We start from the raw sequence: 13,938 nt of genomic DNA on the forward strand, positions 1-13,938 counted from the left end.
CAGTGACTAGCGCTGGTTGAGAAATGCTTTTTCCCCTGAAGTTTCATCCAGAATGAGATTCCAGCTGAATTTTCCTATAAACTAACTTTTTCGTTGCAAAACCGACAGTCAAAAATGCTTCAGTTCTCAGCAGCTGAAAACTGTTTTTTTTTGTTGTTTTGTTTTATTTTAAAAAAACGGGGGTGGGGCATTGGTTGTTTTTTCAGTCCCCTACCCCTAATTTAATAGAAAATGGATATTTCCTGTGGAATTTTGATTTTAAAATATAAAGCCATTTTTTGTCAACAACAAAAAAATGTTTTAAATGAAAAATGTCAACCAACACAGTGGTAATGCCATGGAGTGGTGGATTGTTGGCATGTCAGGGGTAGGATCAACAGATCCTGTGGGGTAAAATGCCCCACTGGGCACAGCGGGTGCTGCAAGTTGGGTCTGCTACTCATCCCGTCCCCTCTGAGTGGTTACAGCCCAGCTGAGCAGAATGCACAGGGACAACTAGACATTTTTGGCTCTGATCTACTGAATAATACTATGGGTTGCAAGAGGAAAGGGAAGGTGCCCAGGGTGTGTATCTCACAGCAGGGTAATTGTGTGTCTGTGAGCCTATTGAGGCAGAATTTAGAGAGATGGAGAAATTGAAAGAGCAAAACACAGACGGGGCACTATTCAGTGAACATAAGGGAAGCACAATCTGGCCGGTGGAATTTCCTCTCTGGAAGTGGAATTCCATCGATCATGTCAAAAATGATTTAAAAAGAATGTTATAACTGACTTGAAAGTTTACAAAGTAAGGAAACCATGAGGGGGATTTGGATTCATCCCGTCGGACCACATGGCGTGGATCCCCAGGGATCATTTCTCCTCCTCGCGGACCCCTGTTGCTGCAGCACGAACAGTGAAGAACTATGAGCTTGCAATGTCATGTTATCCTTTTGCACTGAGTAAAAGGAACTGAGTGCGAAGCGGCCTGTGTGCTGCCCCCCCACAGGTGTAGGATGTGCCCAGGGTGGGGAGGTCCAGGCGGCAGCATGCGCTACCTGCGGGGTGCAGCTCCCCTTTTCAGAGCGTTAGCAAAGGCTGCTCCACTGTGCTGCCATTCCCCTGCTGGGGACAGGATGGCTGAAGCAGAAGGCGCCTGCCTGGCTCTCCTTCATAGCTCCTGTCAGGACAGGCTGTGGCCCTAACACTGCACAAAACATAGCTGCAGATAGTGTCCCTCAGGGCTTTCCCGAGAAGCTGTGGGTAGGTAGGCATCCGGCGCCCACTGAGTTTCAGTGGCTCCTTTGAGAATCTCAGCTCATGTTCGTTCTGTGCCCGTTTAAGGGAGCACTGGGAAATGTCCTTGCTGTGACTGTTCGCCTTCACCCCCACCTCGCTGGCTCAGTTTCAGGTCCGTGTGCCTCCTGAAGAACGACAGCATGAACTTCCCAAAATTCTCCTACACCAATGAAGACGAAGCCTGGAAAAGCTACCTGGAGAACCCCCTGACAGCTGCCACCAAGGCCATGATGAGGGTGAATGGAGACGAAGACAGCGTGGCTGCCCTGAGCCTCCTCTATGACTACTACATGGTACGTTCCTAGTGGGCACCATGTGCCCTCCGGTAGCCTCATACGTACCGCCTTTTCGTTTTCCCCGGGGGTGCTCCACCCCTGCTCCACCCCTTCCCCAAGGCCCCAACCCTGCTCTGCCTCCTCCCCAAGGCCCCTGCTTGCTGCTCTCCACCATCCCCCAAACTCCTCCCCAAGCCCCTGATCAGCTGTTTGCCAGTGCCCCCAATTAGCTGATCAGCCACACCATTGTAAGGGGTGCTGTGTAGCCACTCTAGATCCTGGAAGCAAAATAAAACCACCTCCAATGGGGGAAGGTAGCTTCATTGCTAGGAGTGCAGCTCCTGCCGACAGCGTGTTTTTTCACACCCCCAAGTGACAAAAGTTTTAACAACGTAAGTGCCAGTGTAGACAAAGCCCTTAGGTACTTCACACGGCTCCCCATTACCAAAGTATCTGAGAACCTCACAATTGTGAACATCTGGATCCACACAACTCCCTTGGGAAGTGGGGCACTGCTATTAGTGTACAGAAGGGAAAATGAGACGCAATTCGAACCGAATTCAGGAGAGGAGGGAAGCGAACCAGAGACTCCTGAGTCCTAGTCTAGGGCCTTGGCCACTAGACTACACTTATTATAGCCGGGGTTTATTTTGCTCCTGTGTTCCATATGTAAATCTGTGGCAGTGAGGGATCCGTTGTTTTTCCCTTTTGCAGGTCCCAAAGGAGAAGAGGATCCTTCCAGCTGGTATGATGGGACGCAATGAACTGGGAAAAAGGTTAGACCAAGTCCTGCTCTCTCTAGCTGTCTGTCTGCTGCTGGCATGCATGATGGATCTGTTAGCTTGCATAAAACAGACTTCAAAGCACAGCATTACTATCAACAGTGGAAGCTATTAACAGAGAGACGCACATTAAAATTCCTTCGGCCAGGTCCTCATTGTGCGTAAATAGATCTTTGCTGATTCACACCAGCTGGGGATCTGCCCCATTGAAGTCACTGAAAATATGCTGATTTACACCAACAGGGGAATCTGCCCCCATTGAATTCAATGGAACTAGGCTGACTTACACCAGCCAAGGATTTGTTCTTTTGTGTCCCTCCTTGTGACACTGGGCCAGGGCAGAGGGACTATTTATATGTTGCTGGGGTGGAATCGGAGTGGTGTGGACTCATTGAGTTGATAGGAGTTTTCCGTTTCAACTGCTTCCAATTTGCCCAGTGTTCTCCTCTGATGTCCTCGTAGGCTTTGAGGATTTTTAGAGAATTCATTGAGACAGTAATGGCCCATTAGCCTCGGGGAAGTCCGTGCCCCTTGCTGGACTCTGTGTACCTTGGCAATCTGCTCTGCAGAACTATTTTTGAACCACTTGCACTACAATGGGCCCATTGAATGACACTTTATTCCTTGTTGGAGGCTAAGTCCTGGCACCATTTCTCCTCTCCCAGCCCAGCGGATAGGCTCTGTGCATTATTTTCAGTGGTACTATCCGTCTATAGGAGCTGGGTATATTTATATTTTTTAATAATGGCAACAGAGCGGCATGTGCTAATGCAGGGCCAGACCCTGAACTGCAGAAAAGCAGTGCACCTTTGACTTCAGTGGTGCTAAGAGTTCTGCACTAGCTGAGAATCTGGCCCCAAGTGGATTTGGTGCTTAGGCTGCTTTCAGGATTTCAGATCTGTTATTTAAATATTTGCTCTCCAGCTGGAGTTCCAGCTCCCTGCTGACCTGTTGCAAAAGAGTTACACTCCCCTCCCCTCACTGGCAGAGGAGGTAGGGGAAGAGTTCATTTTCAGGGACGTTTACTGGTTCTCTGAGCACTGACATACTCAACACAGGTGTGAGGAGCCATTGCGTGTTCAGTGGATCCCTGAAATTGAAGCTCATGAAGCAAGGAGGATGGGAGCTGCTGCTTCTCCTTCGCTTCCTTGGGGACAGCTGGGGCTGCCAAGAAGAGCGCGGGTTGCTAGCATGGGGGTGTGTGTGTTCTTCTCTGTATGGAAACAGGAGTGATAATTTATCACCACCAGCTAGGCCAGGCCTGCAGGCCTGGCAATATCAGACTGCGGCCCAGAGGGGGGCAGGATTCTGCCTGGTGGAAGTGCTTTTTGCTAGGTAGCCTAGGGTAGCTGTATTTTATTCTTCTGCAAGAAAAAATAGACGTCTTCTTTTCTGGCCCAACGGCACGATGGAGTCTTCAGCTTGGTTTTATCCCCAGGCTCTGTCCCTCTTTCCCCTGCTTGGAGGTTTGCCCCATCTAGCTCACTTTCGTGTTGCCAACTCTCATGATTTTATCCCAAGTCTCACCATGTGGGGTGCATTTCTCAAAGCCCTAGCTCCTGGAGTTGTATGAATATGTATGAGAATATCAGCTTTCTTTTTAAAACATTAGGTAAGTTTCTAGCCCTGGTGTTTATAGCGAAGTGCCTGAATATGCAAACCCTAAAGGCTCAAAACCCAGAAATCAAATAAAACCACAATTTTTTAAAAATCTCATGATTTTTAAGCCATTCTCAGGATTTCGGGGTAGGAGCTGACTCACGATTTCTGAATGCTTGGGGTTGGCCATGCTGCACTGTTAATATTTAATGTTCCAAGCAGAGATGAGCTGATCTAAAACCATAATGCTGCCTCCCATTCCTGTCTCTAAGCATCAGCTATTGCTGTTAAAAGCTTATCCTCTGACTTCCTATGAACCTCTGTGATCCTGCGAGGGGCTGAGCGCCCCAGCGCGCCTTTGACGCGATTGGGAATTGAGGGGGGACTCTGCATCTTGCAGGATTGCAGTTACAGGCAAAGGGATGAGGCCCGGGGGGGGTCCCTTGTTTTAGGGCTCTATGGGCTGGCTGTACTGGGATTCCTGGTATCTGCTACACCACAATATACAGCTTGCTTCTTCATCTCGGGTCTAGGTCTCTGTTGCCTTGCCTAGCTCCGCAAGCCCCTGGCTCAGTGACTCCTGCCCCTGTTTCTGATGGGATCCTTTCTCCCCAGGAACTGTCACGGAATGGAGTATGACCCCGAGATCTCGTCCTTCGAGGGCTCTGCCCACCTCATGAAGCTCCTGGCCGAAAACGTTTCCATGACCCAAGAATATTCCGACCTGCCCAAGAAAAATGACTTGAGTCTAGAGGGTGTCCCTGCGCCCCTCAAGCCGGCAGTCGTCCTCCCCAGCACCAGCAAGCTGGAGCCCTCCCCCGAGAACTATGCCATCGCCTCGGGGGACGTGTACGACAACGGCTCGCTGAGCTCCCTCTTCGAGACCATTCACGTGGTGCCACAGCAGCAGAGATGGCAGCCGGACAGCACTTTCAAAGACGACCCACAAGAGGTCAGGAGCTGTTGTGGGCAGTGTGGCCTAGTGGCTAGCGTACCAGAATGGGACTCGGGCGACTGGGTTCTAGTCCTGGCTATGCTACTGGCCTTTTGGGTGACCCAGTGGCATTGATATAGTGGGGGTGCTGAAGGCAATTGAAGAAATCTCTAAACCCTTTATTGGATGGAAACCACTTCAAGCCAGGAGGTGCTGCTGCACCCCCAGCACCCCTAGTTTCAGCACCTCTAGGGTGACCTTCACCTATCTGTGCCTCTATCTGTAAAATGGGGATACTGTCCTCCTTTGTAGAGCCCTTTGAGATCTGCTGTTGAAAAGCTTATCATCATCATCTAGGCAGCTGCCAATGAATGAGACAGCACCTCCTGCTGCAATATGCATCCACATGGAACAAATTCCATGCAGTCAGGTGGGATGCGGTTCCAGTTTGGACCAAGGGCCAAATTCAGACCTGGTGTAAGTGGGTACAGATCCCATCGAGTCTTTGGGTCAAATGTAGTAGTGACTTAAACAGTGGAGTAAGTAACACGCCTGGTATATGTGGGAGGGAGATTTGCACAGTGTTAGTGTGCGAGGGGTGTATGAAACAAATGTGATTGACACACTGAGGGATGTGGAGCAACATCCAGGCAGGTGAGGTAAGAAGAATGGGTGAAGGGGCTCCTTAACCTTCTACCTGCCTGTTTGCCTTGCTACACCCTTCCGCCCCTGGGTGTGTACGTTACTCATTGTGCATAGAAGGCCTGATCAGAGAACACTGCATTGCATAAGCACTTACACCCATCTTCTTAGCAATTTCCCCTCATGTTTCATACACCACCATTTGCATCTCTGCTGAAGTGGGCCCTGACCATTGTCAGTAGCATATGACTCATGATGGCTCAGGATTTGTCCAGAAAATTCAGAAGAGTCCCACTCTCTGTGGCTGATACACCATGAATAGTTATGCCCTGCTCTCTGGGAAAAGCATTAACTGTGGGCTCGTTAGAGCCATCTGGGTTTGCCTCAATTGGAAAATGTCCCCACCTGAGAGGTGGACTTCAGTGCAGTGTCTCTAATTCTGGGCCTGGTCATGCAGTTCTTACCTCCTGGAATCAATGGGAGCTCTGCATTAGAGACCTCATCAACTCCCATTGAATGAATAGTCTCTGCATTGACTTTGGGAGATGATTTCGGACTCCAGGATTGGCTGCTTGTAACGTTTGTAGCTGCTGTTATTAATCACCAGTGCAGCAGGGGGACAAATGGGAAAAGATTCCACTTTCATTTATCCTGGTTTCATTTTCCCTACAGTCACTGCTCTTCGGTGATATCCTCAAATCCCAGCCGGACCAGCCATGCTCCGAGGGTTACCCTGCCGATGGTGCTAAGAGGTAATCGACCGTTCGTTAGTATGGCCTGTCGCCTGGTTTCTAATTCACCAGGCAGCGGTCACTTCCCCTCGTTTCATTTGCCCAGCTGCCAATCCAGGCGGGCACTCACCTTGGCAGAATTGCAGAATTAATATTTCCACAAGGGTGAGCCAGTCTGGAATAATATCCTTAGTGTACTGAGGATGAGCGCGCTGTCATGTGGCTCTTTTTTGTTCCAAAAGAGGGGTAAATTTCAGCGCATATGGAAGTGAAGGGCTCTTAGCAGTGGTTAGGGTTTGAGATATTGCTTTTAGAGAAAGGACCTAGACCAAAACCTTAGATCCAAACCAGCCTTCGTGGGGAAGTGCTTTTTCCCTATCACTGTCTCCGCCTGGAAACCTGCCGTGTCAGCAAACGCGAGAGAACCTTCTCTATTCATGAGCTTTCCCGCTCAGCCTGGAAAGACTCAGGGATCCACACTGTTGACTTTGCTTTGGATAAAGCAGCGGATGGGCCTTTAGGAGTCTGTCCCCTGTCCCTAGGGAGCACAGAGGCAGAGGATGCTGAGCAGGGTTCCCCACACAGCTCAGCCAATCCCAATCCAGTTTGAACCCTGGTCACCCTGCGAAGGACCTTCCCCTGCAATTGCAGCCAACCAAGGGGCGTTTACACACTGCACGAAGTCCCTGTTGGGTTCTTGGGTTGAGACCACATACATTCAGGGTTGCAGAGGGCTTCTCCTCTCGCTTACGCGAGTGTAAATCAGGAGTAAGCCATTGACGTCAAGGGGGTTATGTAAGTCACTGGTGAGTGTGTGTTAAAGGTCCCCCTTTATGAATGTGCTGCAGCCTAGCTGTTTAGCTCGAGAGGTTCCTGGTTCAATCCCTGGAGGGGGCTGTTACAGTCACGTGGGTGTAAGTGAGTAGAGAAGCTGCTCTCTGAATCCACTGCTACCTCTGACAAACATGCCTCCCTTACACTTCATGGCTGTGTTCACGCTAGTCACGCTTGCTGCCGCGGATTCCACATCGTTGCCCTGGCATCTGGGCACTTTCTGCGCCAATAGCTTCACTTGCTGCATGTCATCCTCAGAAGCTGCCTGGAAACAGGCCCGGTTCTTTGGGCAAATGATAGAGAAAGCACAGATCACAAGCCATGCAGGGTAAAATCTACACATCCTTCCTGAGCTAGCATTTTGGGTCCTTGCTTTCAGCCAGCAGAGGACTTATTCATTGCCGTCACCTTGAGGTTTTTAAGGCATAAGGAAGTTTAACACCCCTCAGGGCTCTTTCCTCTTCCATTTCCTGCTCTCCCCCACAAACAGATCTTTTCTGTTCTGTGGACGGTATGAAATCTGTCACGAGATAACGTGATCCTGCTTCCCGGTTTTCATTCACCTCCTGAGTCACTGTGACTCAGTTGTTGACAGGTTGCTCTTTCTCACAGACAGCAGCTCACCTTAATAGGCGAGAGGCTTTCTGTTTGCTGGCCACCTCGACATTTTATTTATTTGTATAAATGGAGCATCCAGCTGCCACTAGCTGGTATAACCCTTTGCTAACCAAGAGATGCTGCATTTAGAATGGGTTTCAGTCTTGCTAGCAGAGGGGATGAAGCTGAGGGTAAAAGAAAAGTCTTGGCATCTCAAATGTGACTTTTGGTCACTGTCAGATGTCATCCAGGCTCAGGGGTTGTGTGAACGAAGTGCCAGGTGGCAGCAGAGGCCTTGGACACGTTCACTGCAGGAGGCAACAGACTTGAATTCTGGCCCCAGGTTCAGAGCATTTGCAGCTCCCACTCAGTAGAACAGGAGACGCAAGTGGGCAGCACCTCTGACAATCAGGCTGCCGCTCGTCATCCCACATGGATACCGGCGGAGCCTGACTTCAGGCATTTTGGAAGTCTTGGTCCTGTCTCTATCATTGTTTGTGCTGGCGAGGCGCCTGAGCACTCTCTGTCCTGCAATAGCTTTGTAACCACCCATAGCAAAGTGCCAGTTACAATAACATATGGGGATTCCTATCCTGTCAGCACAAAGTGAGGGTAGAGAGGAAGCTGGGTGCAGTGGTTAGGGCACTAGCTCAGCCCTTGAGAGACCTGACTTCAAGTCCCTGTTCAAATTCTTCCTCACGTGGGAACTGTGAGGTGAAATATATTAAAGATTGTGAGGCACTATATGGGTAGGGCCCTACCAAATTCACAGTCCATTTTGGTCAATTTCATGGTCATAGGATTTTAAAAATAATTTCATGATTTCAGCTATTTAAATCTGAAATTTCAGTGTTGTAATTGGAGTGTGTGTGTGTGTGTGTGTGCGCGCGTGTGGGGTGGGGGGAGGGTTGCAAGGTTGTAGGAGGGGTTGCGGTACTGCTATCCTTACTTCTGCGCTGCTGCTGGCGACGATGCTGCCTTCAGAGCTGGGCAGCTGGAGATCCCCGCTCTGAAAGCCGAGCCACCACCAGCAGCAGCACAGAAGTAAGGATGGCAGGGCATGGTATTATCACCCTTACTTCTGCACTGCTGTGGGTGGGGGCTGCTTCAGAGCTGGGTGCCCAGCCAACAGCCACTGCTCTCCAGCCGCCCAGCTCTGAAGGCAGCGCAGAAGTAAGAGTTGCAAGACCACTATCCCCCTAACATAACCTTATGACCCTCCTACAACTCCCTTTTCGATCAGGACCCCCAGTTTGAGAAACGCTTGTCACCCCCAGGAAATCTGCATAGTATAGGGTAAAAGCACGCAAAAGGCTTTTTTTTTTCCCACGGGGGAGACCAGATTTCACAGTCCGTGCCTTGTTTTTCATGGCTGTGAATTTGGTAGGGCCCTAGATATGGAGTAAAATAGATGGGGGGAGTGGAAAAGAGACAATTGCTTGTGTGTTTCCACCCTGTAACAATGGAACCTTGAAGCTCTTGAGCTGGCTAAGGTGTCCCTCTTGGTAACGTTCAGACTGCAGTGGTATTGGCTGGCTATTCCTCATTCTTTCTTTGTTCCATAGAAGTGACTTTGAATATACCCTGGGCTCCCCCAAAGCCATTCACATCAAATCTGGGGACTCGCCCATGGCCTACCTTAATAAAGGACAGTTCTACCCCGTCACCCTGAGAACAGCTGGAGATGGCAAATGTTTACACTTGTCCTCAAATAAAGTGAAGGTAAGACACACTGGCTATTTTGCTGACAGACGCTATAAACGGACGTCAAGCAACAGTGCTGCCCTGAGACAGATCATGGAGGGAAAATGTGCTTTGTGGCTCCTATTGGCTAAAAGTGATGAATGGGCCGGAGAGGCTCAGGGCATGTCAACAGACTCCGTCTTACCCGGCACCTGAAAACCATAGACCTTTCCTCTAACTTTATCATTTGGGTGGGAGATGCCCAAGAGGCATTCCCACAAAACACAGGAAGCAAAAGGCTGCCTTGAAAAGCTCTGTATGTTAAGGTGGGTTCTGGTTATCGATGATGTGTGGCCCCTTTATATCAGCTAGTTTGAAGCAAAGGGTGTTCAGTACAGGGTTAGCACCCCTTCCTAAGAGGAATATCACCCAAAGCAGGGGACCCCTATACCTGACACAAAGCCAGCAGAGCCCTGGGGGAAGGAGGGTTTTCAGGGAGGGGAGAGAGACCATAGCCAAAGCAGACCTGCACCCCAGAAATCCTGCTCTCCCACAATGGCCCATCATGGCCATTACAGCAAGTTAGAGCAGCCATGAGGGTACTCTAACCCATGCAAAGATGGCTCCTTGCAGCCCCAGAAAGAGGAAGTATAAACTGCCTCCCCTGGCACAGGAATGAATTTGGTCCTTTACGAATAAGCCGACCTCCACGTCCATAGCACAGCCTGATGTTCTGTGTGTGTAGAAGCTGGATGGCAATTCTGGTCTCCCTGGCTAGAGGCTGGGTCCTTTCCCTCCAGCGGTGATGGGACGGTGCACCAAGGAAGGTGTATGAAGTACTGAGAGGCTCTCCAAGGAAACGGTCTAGTTAAGTGCAAAGCATTAGTAGCAATTAAATGCCCTGTAAATATCTTACCACTTTGGCTATTCCAGCCCTGTGCATGCAGTAGCACAACACCAATAGGACTCTACAGCTTGATTCCCAGTTTTGATGTTGGCCAAGTCCTTTCCCTGCTCTGGCCTCAATTTCCTCAGCAGTAAAATGGGGAGAATCATACTCTCCCTTTTTTGCCAAGTGCATTAGGCCAATGTGTGAAAAGGGCTATCCCAGAGCTAAGTGGAGCTGTTCTGCTTGTTTTTCAGAGCACTGTGATGGTCGTTTTTGACAATGAAAAGAATCCAACGGAGCAGCTAAAGTTCTGGAAGCACTGGCATTCGCGACAGCCGACTGCCAAGCAGAGAGTCATTGACGTTGGTACGCAGTGGGGCTTTCCCAGGGGTGATGGTTGAATGTGTGGGTGCTCTCGGTTATTTTTAGAATAAGTTCCATGCCCATTTTGAATGCACAATAAGGCAACTTCAGCTACAGAGTTTGGCCTGGAGGAGTTAGGAAACAGAGCTGAGCAGGGATTTTTTTTGACCAAATGTGTTTTGGTTAAAAAATGCCAATTGGGCGAAACCAAAAGTTTTCATGGGAAAGGTTTTGATGAATTTATCGACTTGGAAATTTTTTTGAAAAAAAAAGAAATTTCAAAATTGTCAATGGGTCATTTCGACATCATTCTAAAGGGAAAATTTCAGTTTTTCTGTAAAATTTTTTGATTGACCCAAACTAATTTTTTTCCCCTGTTTTTCAATTTCAAGATTTTGCCTTTTTGCCCTACTTTGGGATGGGAAGATTTTTTGAAATCTGTGAAATTTTCACAGGCCGGGAAAACCTTTTTCTTCCCAGCTCCATTAGGAGGGTGCAGAATGACCTGTGGGCGTCAATGCCTTTCCTTCTGGGTACTTTTTAAAGGTTTAGGTTGAAATTTTCAAAAGGACCAAAATGACTTTAGGAGCCTAAATTCCATTTTCCAAATAGACATAGGAGCCAAGTCAGTGAGACTTAGGCTCCCACATTACTTAGGCAATTTTGAAAAATCTTACCCTTTTCCTGTTAAATCGTACAAGTCCAAGATGGCAAAGACCTTCTCCCTTGCCAGCACATGGTTATTCTTATAGTGCATTGAACTTGACCTGATAACTCATATACAAGTGTTTTGTCCATCCAGTAAAGTACCTAAAACATAGCCTAGTGGTTTGAGCAGGAGGCTAGTGGCCAGATTGTCTGTTGCATTTTGTTTCCACTGAGTGCAGCAGAGCGAAGTGGGGGCTGTTGAGCACCAAGTTATGGCTCCTTGATACTTTGCTCTAGAACTGACTGCAGTGCGGGTTAGAACAGCCAGGGTGGCTGCTCTAAATTATGCCAGCTGACAAAAGTTCCGAAGGAACCATTCCCTGGCTGGGAATAGTCAGAGCCCACTGTACTCCAACTGCTACTCCCTCCCACCTCAACGCCACCCTTTCCACCTCCAAACATCACCTGCATGGAGGCTATGGGAAGGTGTGTGGGGGGGTTCATGAACTTGTTCTGTGCCTGCTGAAGTCTTTCCCAAGCTGGTGGTTTCTGCAGCAAGGCAGTTATGGCCAGTCTCCACTCCCTTTGCACCCCAGGCAGCACAAAGGAAGCAGAGTGAGTCAGAGAGTCTGGCCCTAAGAATTAGTCCGAGTCCTGCCACGAGCTCAGATTCTTGTCGTCATTTGCACCTGTAAAAAGTTGCTGTTCTGATCTAGCAGAGATCTACAGTCATTTTTCACAGGTGTAAATAACAGGTTCAACCACTCAGCACCATTGGCTCTTCTGTGGCCTGTTCCTTAACCTCTATATACCTGAGTTGATCCAAATGTATAAAGAACGAAACACCTATCTCATGTATGGGGAGGCTGAAGTGATGCTCTGAGATCTTTGGGTGACAGCTATTTTAGAAATGCAAAGCACTTGTGATGCAGTGGTGTGTTATCTGTGTACACAACTCAGGACTGGCTGTGCCCATGGCACGATTGTATACCCCAGGACTGGCTGTGCCCATGGGACGATTCTGTCCGGCCCCCTGAACACGTGCATTGAAGGTGCCCTTTTGTAGAACACAAGGGCATCCTCCACATGGCGGGACCTCCCATGCACTGTACGAGCGAGGTCACACCACACAGAAGACACCATTTTGCATGCACGTGTAGAATTGCGTGCCTGACTAAAAACGTCATGGCGACCACTGAAGTGACTAGTTTTGCAATCAAAGGGTAAAACACGCGTTAAATGCATTTCAGCCGACTGTAAAGAAAACTTCAACACGGTGCAGCACATTGACGAGATGGCATACAACGCTTTGTCCTTCATGTGGAACGCTAACGAAGAAGCAAAGGTATGATCCAATCACGGAGGGGAAAGGAGAGGGCTTGTTCTGAGGCAGTTACAGTATAGCTGTCTCTGAGCTGAGCATATCTTTTTCCCCGCAGCTGAACGAGAAATGGGGTTTTGAATTCAAAACCATTTCTCGTCACTGACCCTGTTTATTTACCAGGATAGTGGGGAAGAGCCCCCTGCTTTTCTGTATGCTTAAGCATCACCACTAACTAATAAACAGTACGCTTACAGCTCAGACAGGCTTGGATCTGTTTTTCTAGTGCTGATGGGTTTTTAAGTCCAAAGAAAGCCTTTTTCATCATAGGTCAGGGCCAGGCATATAGGCAAAGCATGTTTAAAAAAAAAAAAAAAAACACCCTGGAAAACAAAACCCCCCAAAGCTTAAGGAACAAGAACCATCCTCCAGATTGATGCAGCAATAGCCAAATGGCATTCCCTGTGCAGGAGATCAGTTTGATGGTCCCAGTGATTCCTTTTGTCATTAAAATCTGACATTTTCTTACCGACATCTGAGCTTAACACACCAGGGAAAGTTCTGGTCTCCCGTGCGGTCTGCTCAGACCACACCCCATTAGTACTTTGTGTTACCAGTTACAGTCAGAAGGTGAAAGGAGCGTCAACAAACAAACAAGCCAGATACAACAAGCTAGAAAGAAAAAGAAAAAGAAACGTGGGTCTCTTAAATTAGTAGCTTGGGAAAACTCTGGTTTGCTCCGGGATCTCCATAGAGCCCTGCTTTCAGCCCAAAGGCGACCTTCGTCTTTTACAACCCCAAAAGGTTAACAAATGTCTTCAAGGCACAGTTGTCAAAAATGGAAATATGCCAGGTATGCAGCAAGCCCTTGGGGGCACCTCAGCCAAACACAATTTAGCTGTTACCAGAAACTTTGTCCGCACACTGGCCTGGGGCTACTTCAGGGTGAGACTTCAGAGAGCTGAAAAGTCTGGGAGCTGCCAAGAGAGGCCTGCTATATAGGGCTGTGTGTAGTTCTTCTTACATGAGTTGTCATTCATAATTCTTCTTCTTGCCACTAAGCTTAATGCAACAGAAAAGTGGCTTCTTTTCGGTCTAGAAGTATTGGCTAGGCCTGACTTCAGGGTCAGATCCTCCGCGCAGGCCCCATTAAGTTGTGCTGATTTATGCCATCTGAGGAACTGTTCTTAGTATTTGTCTCCAAAATCTCCAGGGAAAATATTCAGGTTGCACAGATGAATTTGTAGTTTGGAATTGGAACTAAGGCTGTGTGAGTGCCCAGCATTCTCTTCACATTTCCCACTGCAGATAGCTCTATTCAGACAGTGATGCCTGAGACAGGTTTCAGGATGAGTTATTTAT

General features: G+C 48.6%; 1 protein-coding gene across 8 annotated transcripts in view; it reads left to right on the forward strand.

Moving 5' to 3' along the window:
* GRHL3 (grainyhead like transcription factor 3) overlaps nucleotides 1-13,938 on the forward strand; it is an 84,074-nt gene that overhangs the window by 52,597 nt on the left and 17,539 nt on the right. For all 8 annotated transcript variants that reach the window (XM_038377594.2, XM_038377593.2, XM_038377595.2 and 5 more), the window contains 7 exons: nucleotides 1,385-1,571; nucleotides 2,268-2,329; nucleotides 4,550-4,886; nucleotides 6,183-6,262; nucleotides 9,238-9,394; nucleotides 10,499-10,610; nucleotides 12,506-12,600. In XM_038377594.2, the coding sequence (XP_038233522.1) occupies nucleotides 1,385-1,571; nucleotides 2,268-2,329; nucleotides 4,550-4,886; nucleotides 6,183-6,262; nucleotides 9,238-9,394; nucleotides 10,499-10,610; nucleotides 12,506-12,600 (1,030 nt within the window). The remainder of the gene's footprint in view (nucleotides 1-1,384; nucleotides 1,572-2,267; nucleotides 2,330-4,549; nucleotides 4,887-6,182; nucleotides 6,263-9,237; nucleotides 9,395-10,498; nucleotides 10,611-12,505; nucleotides 12,601-13,938) is intronic.

Source organism: Dermochelys coriacea, chromosome 19 (assembly GCF_009764565.3).
Source record: "Dermochelys coriacea isolate rDerCor1 chromosome 19, rDerCor1.pri.v4, whole genome shotgun sequence".
Taxonomy (NCBI): Eukaryota; Metazoa; Chordata; order Testudines; family Dermochelyidae; genus Dermochelys; species Dermochelys coriacea.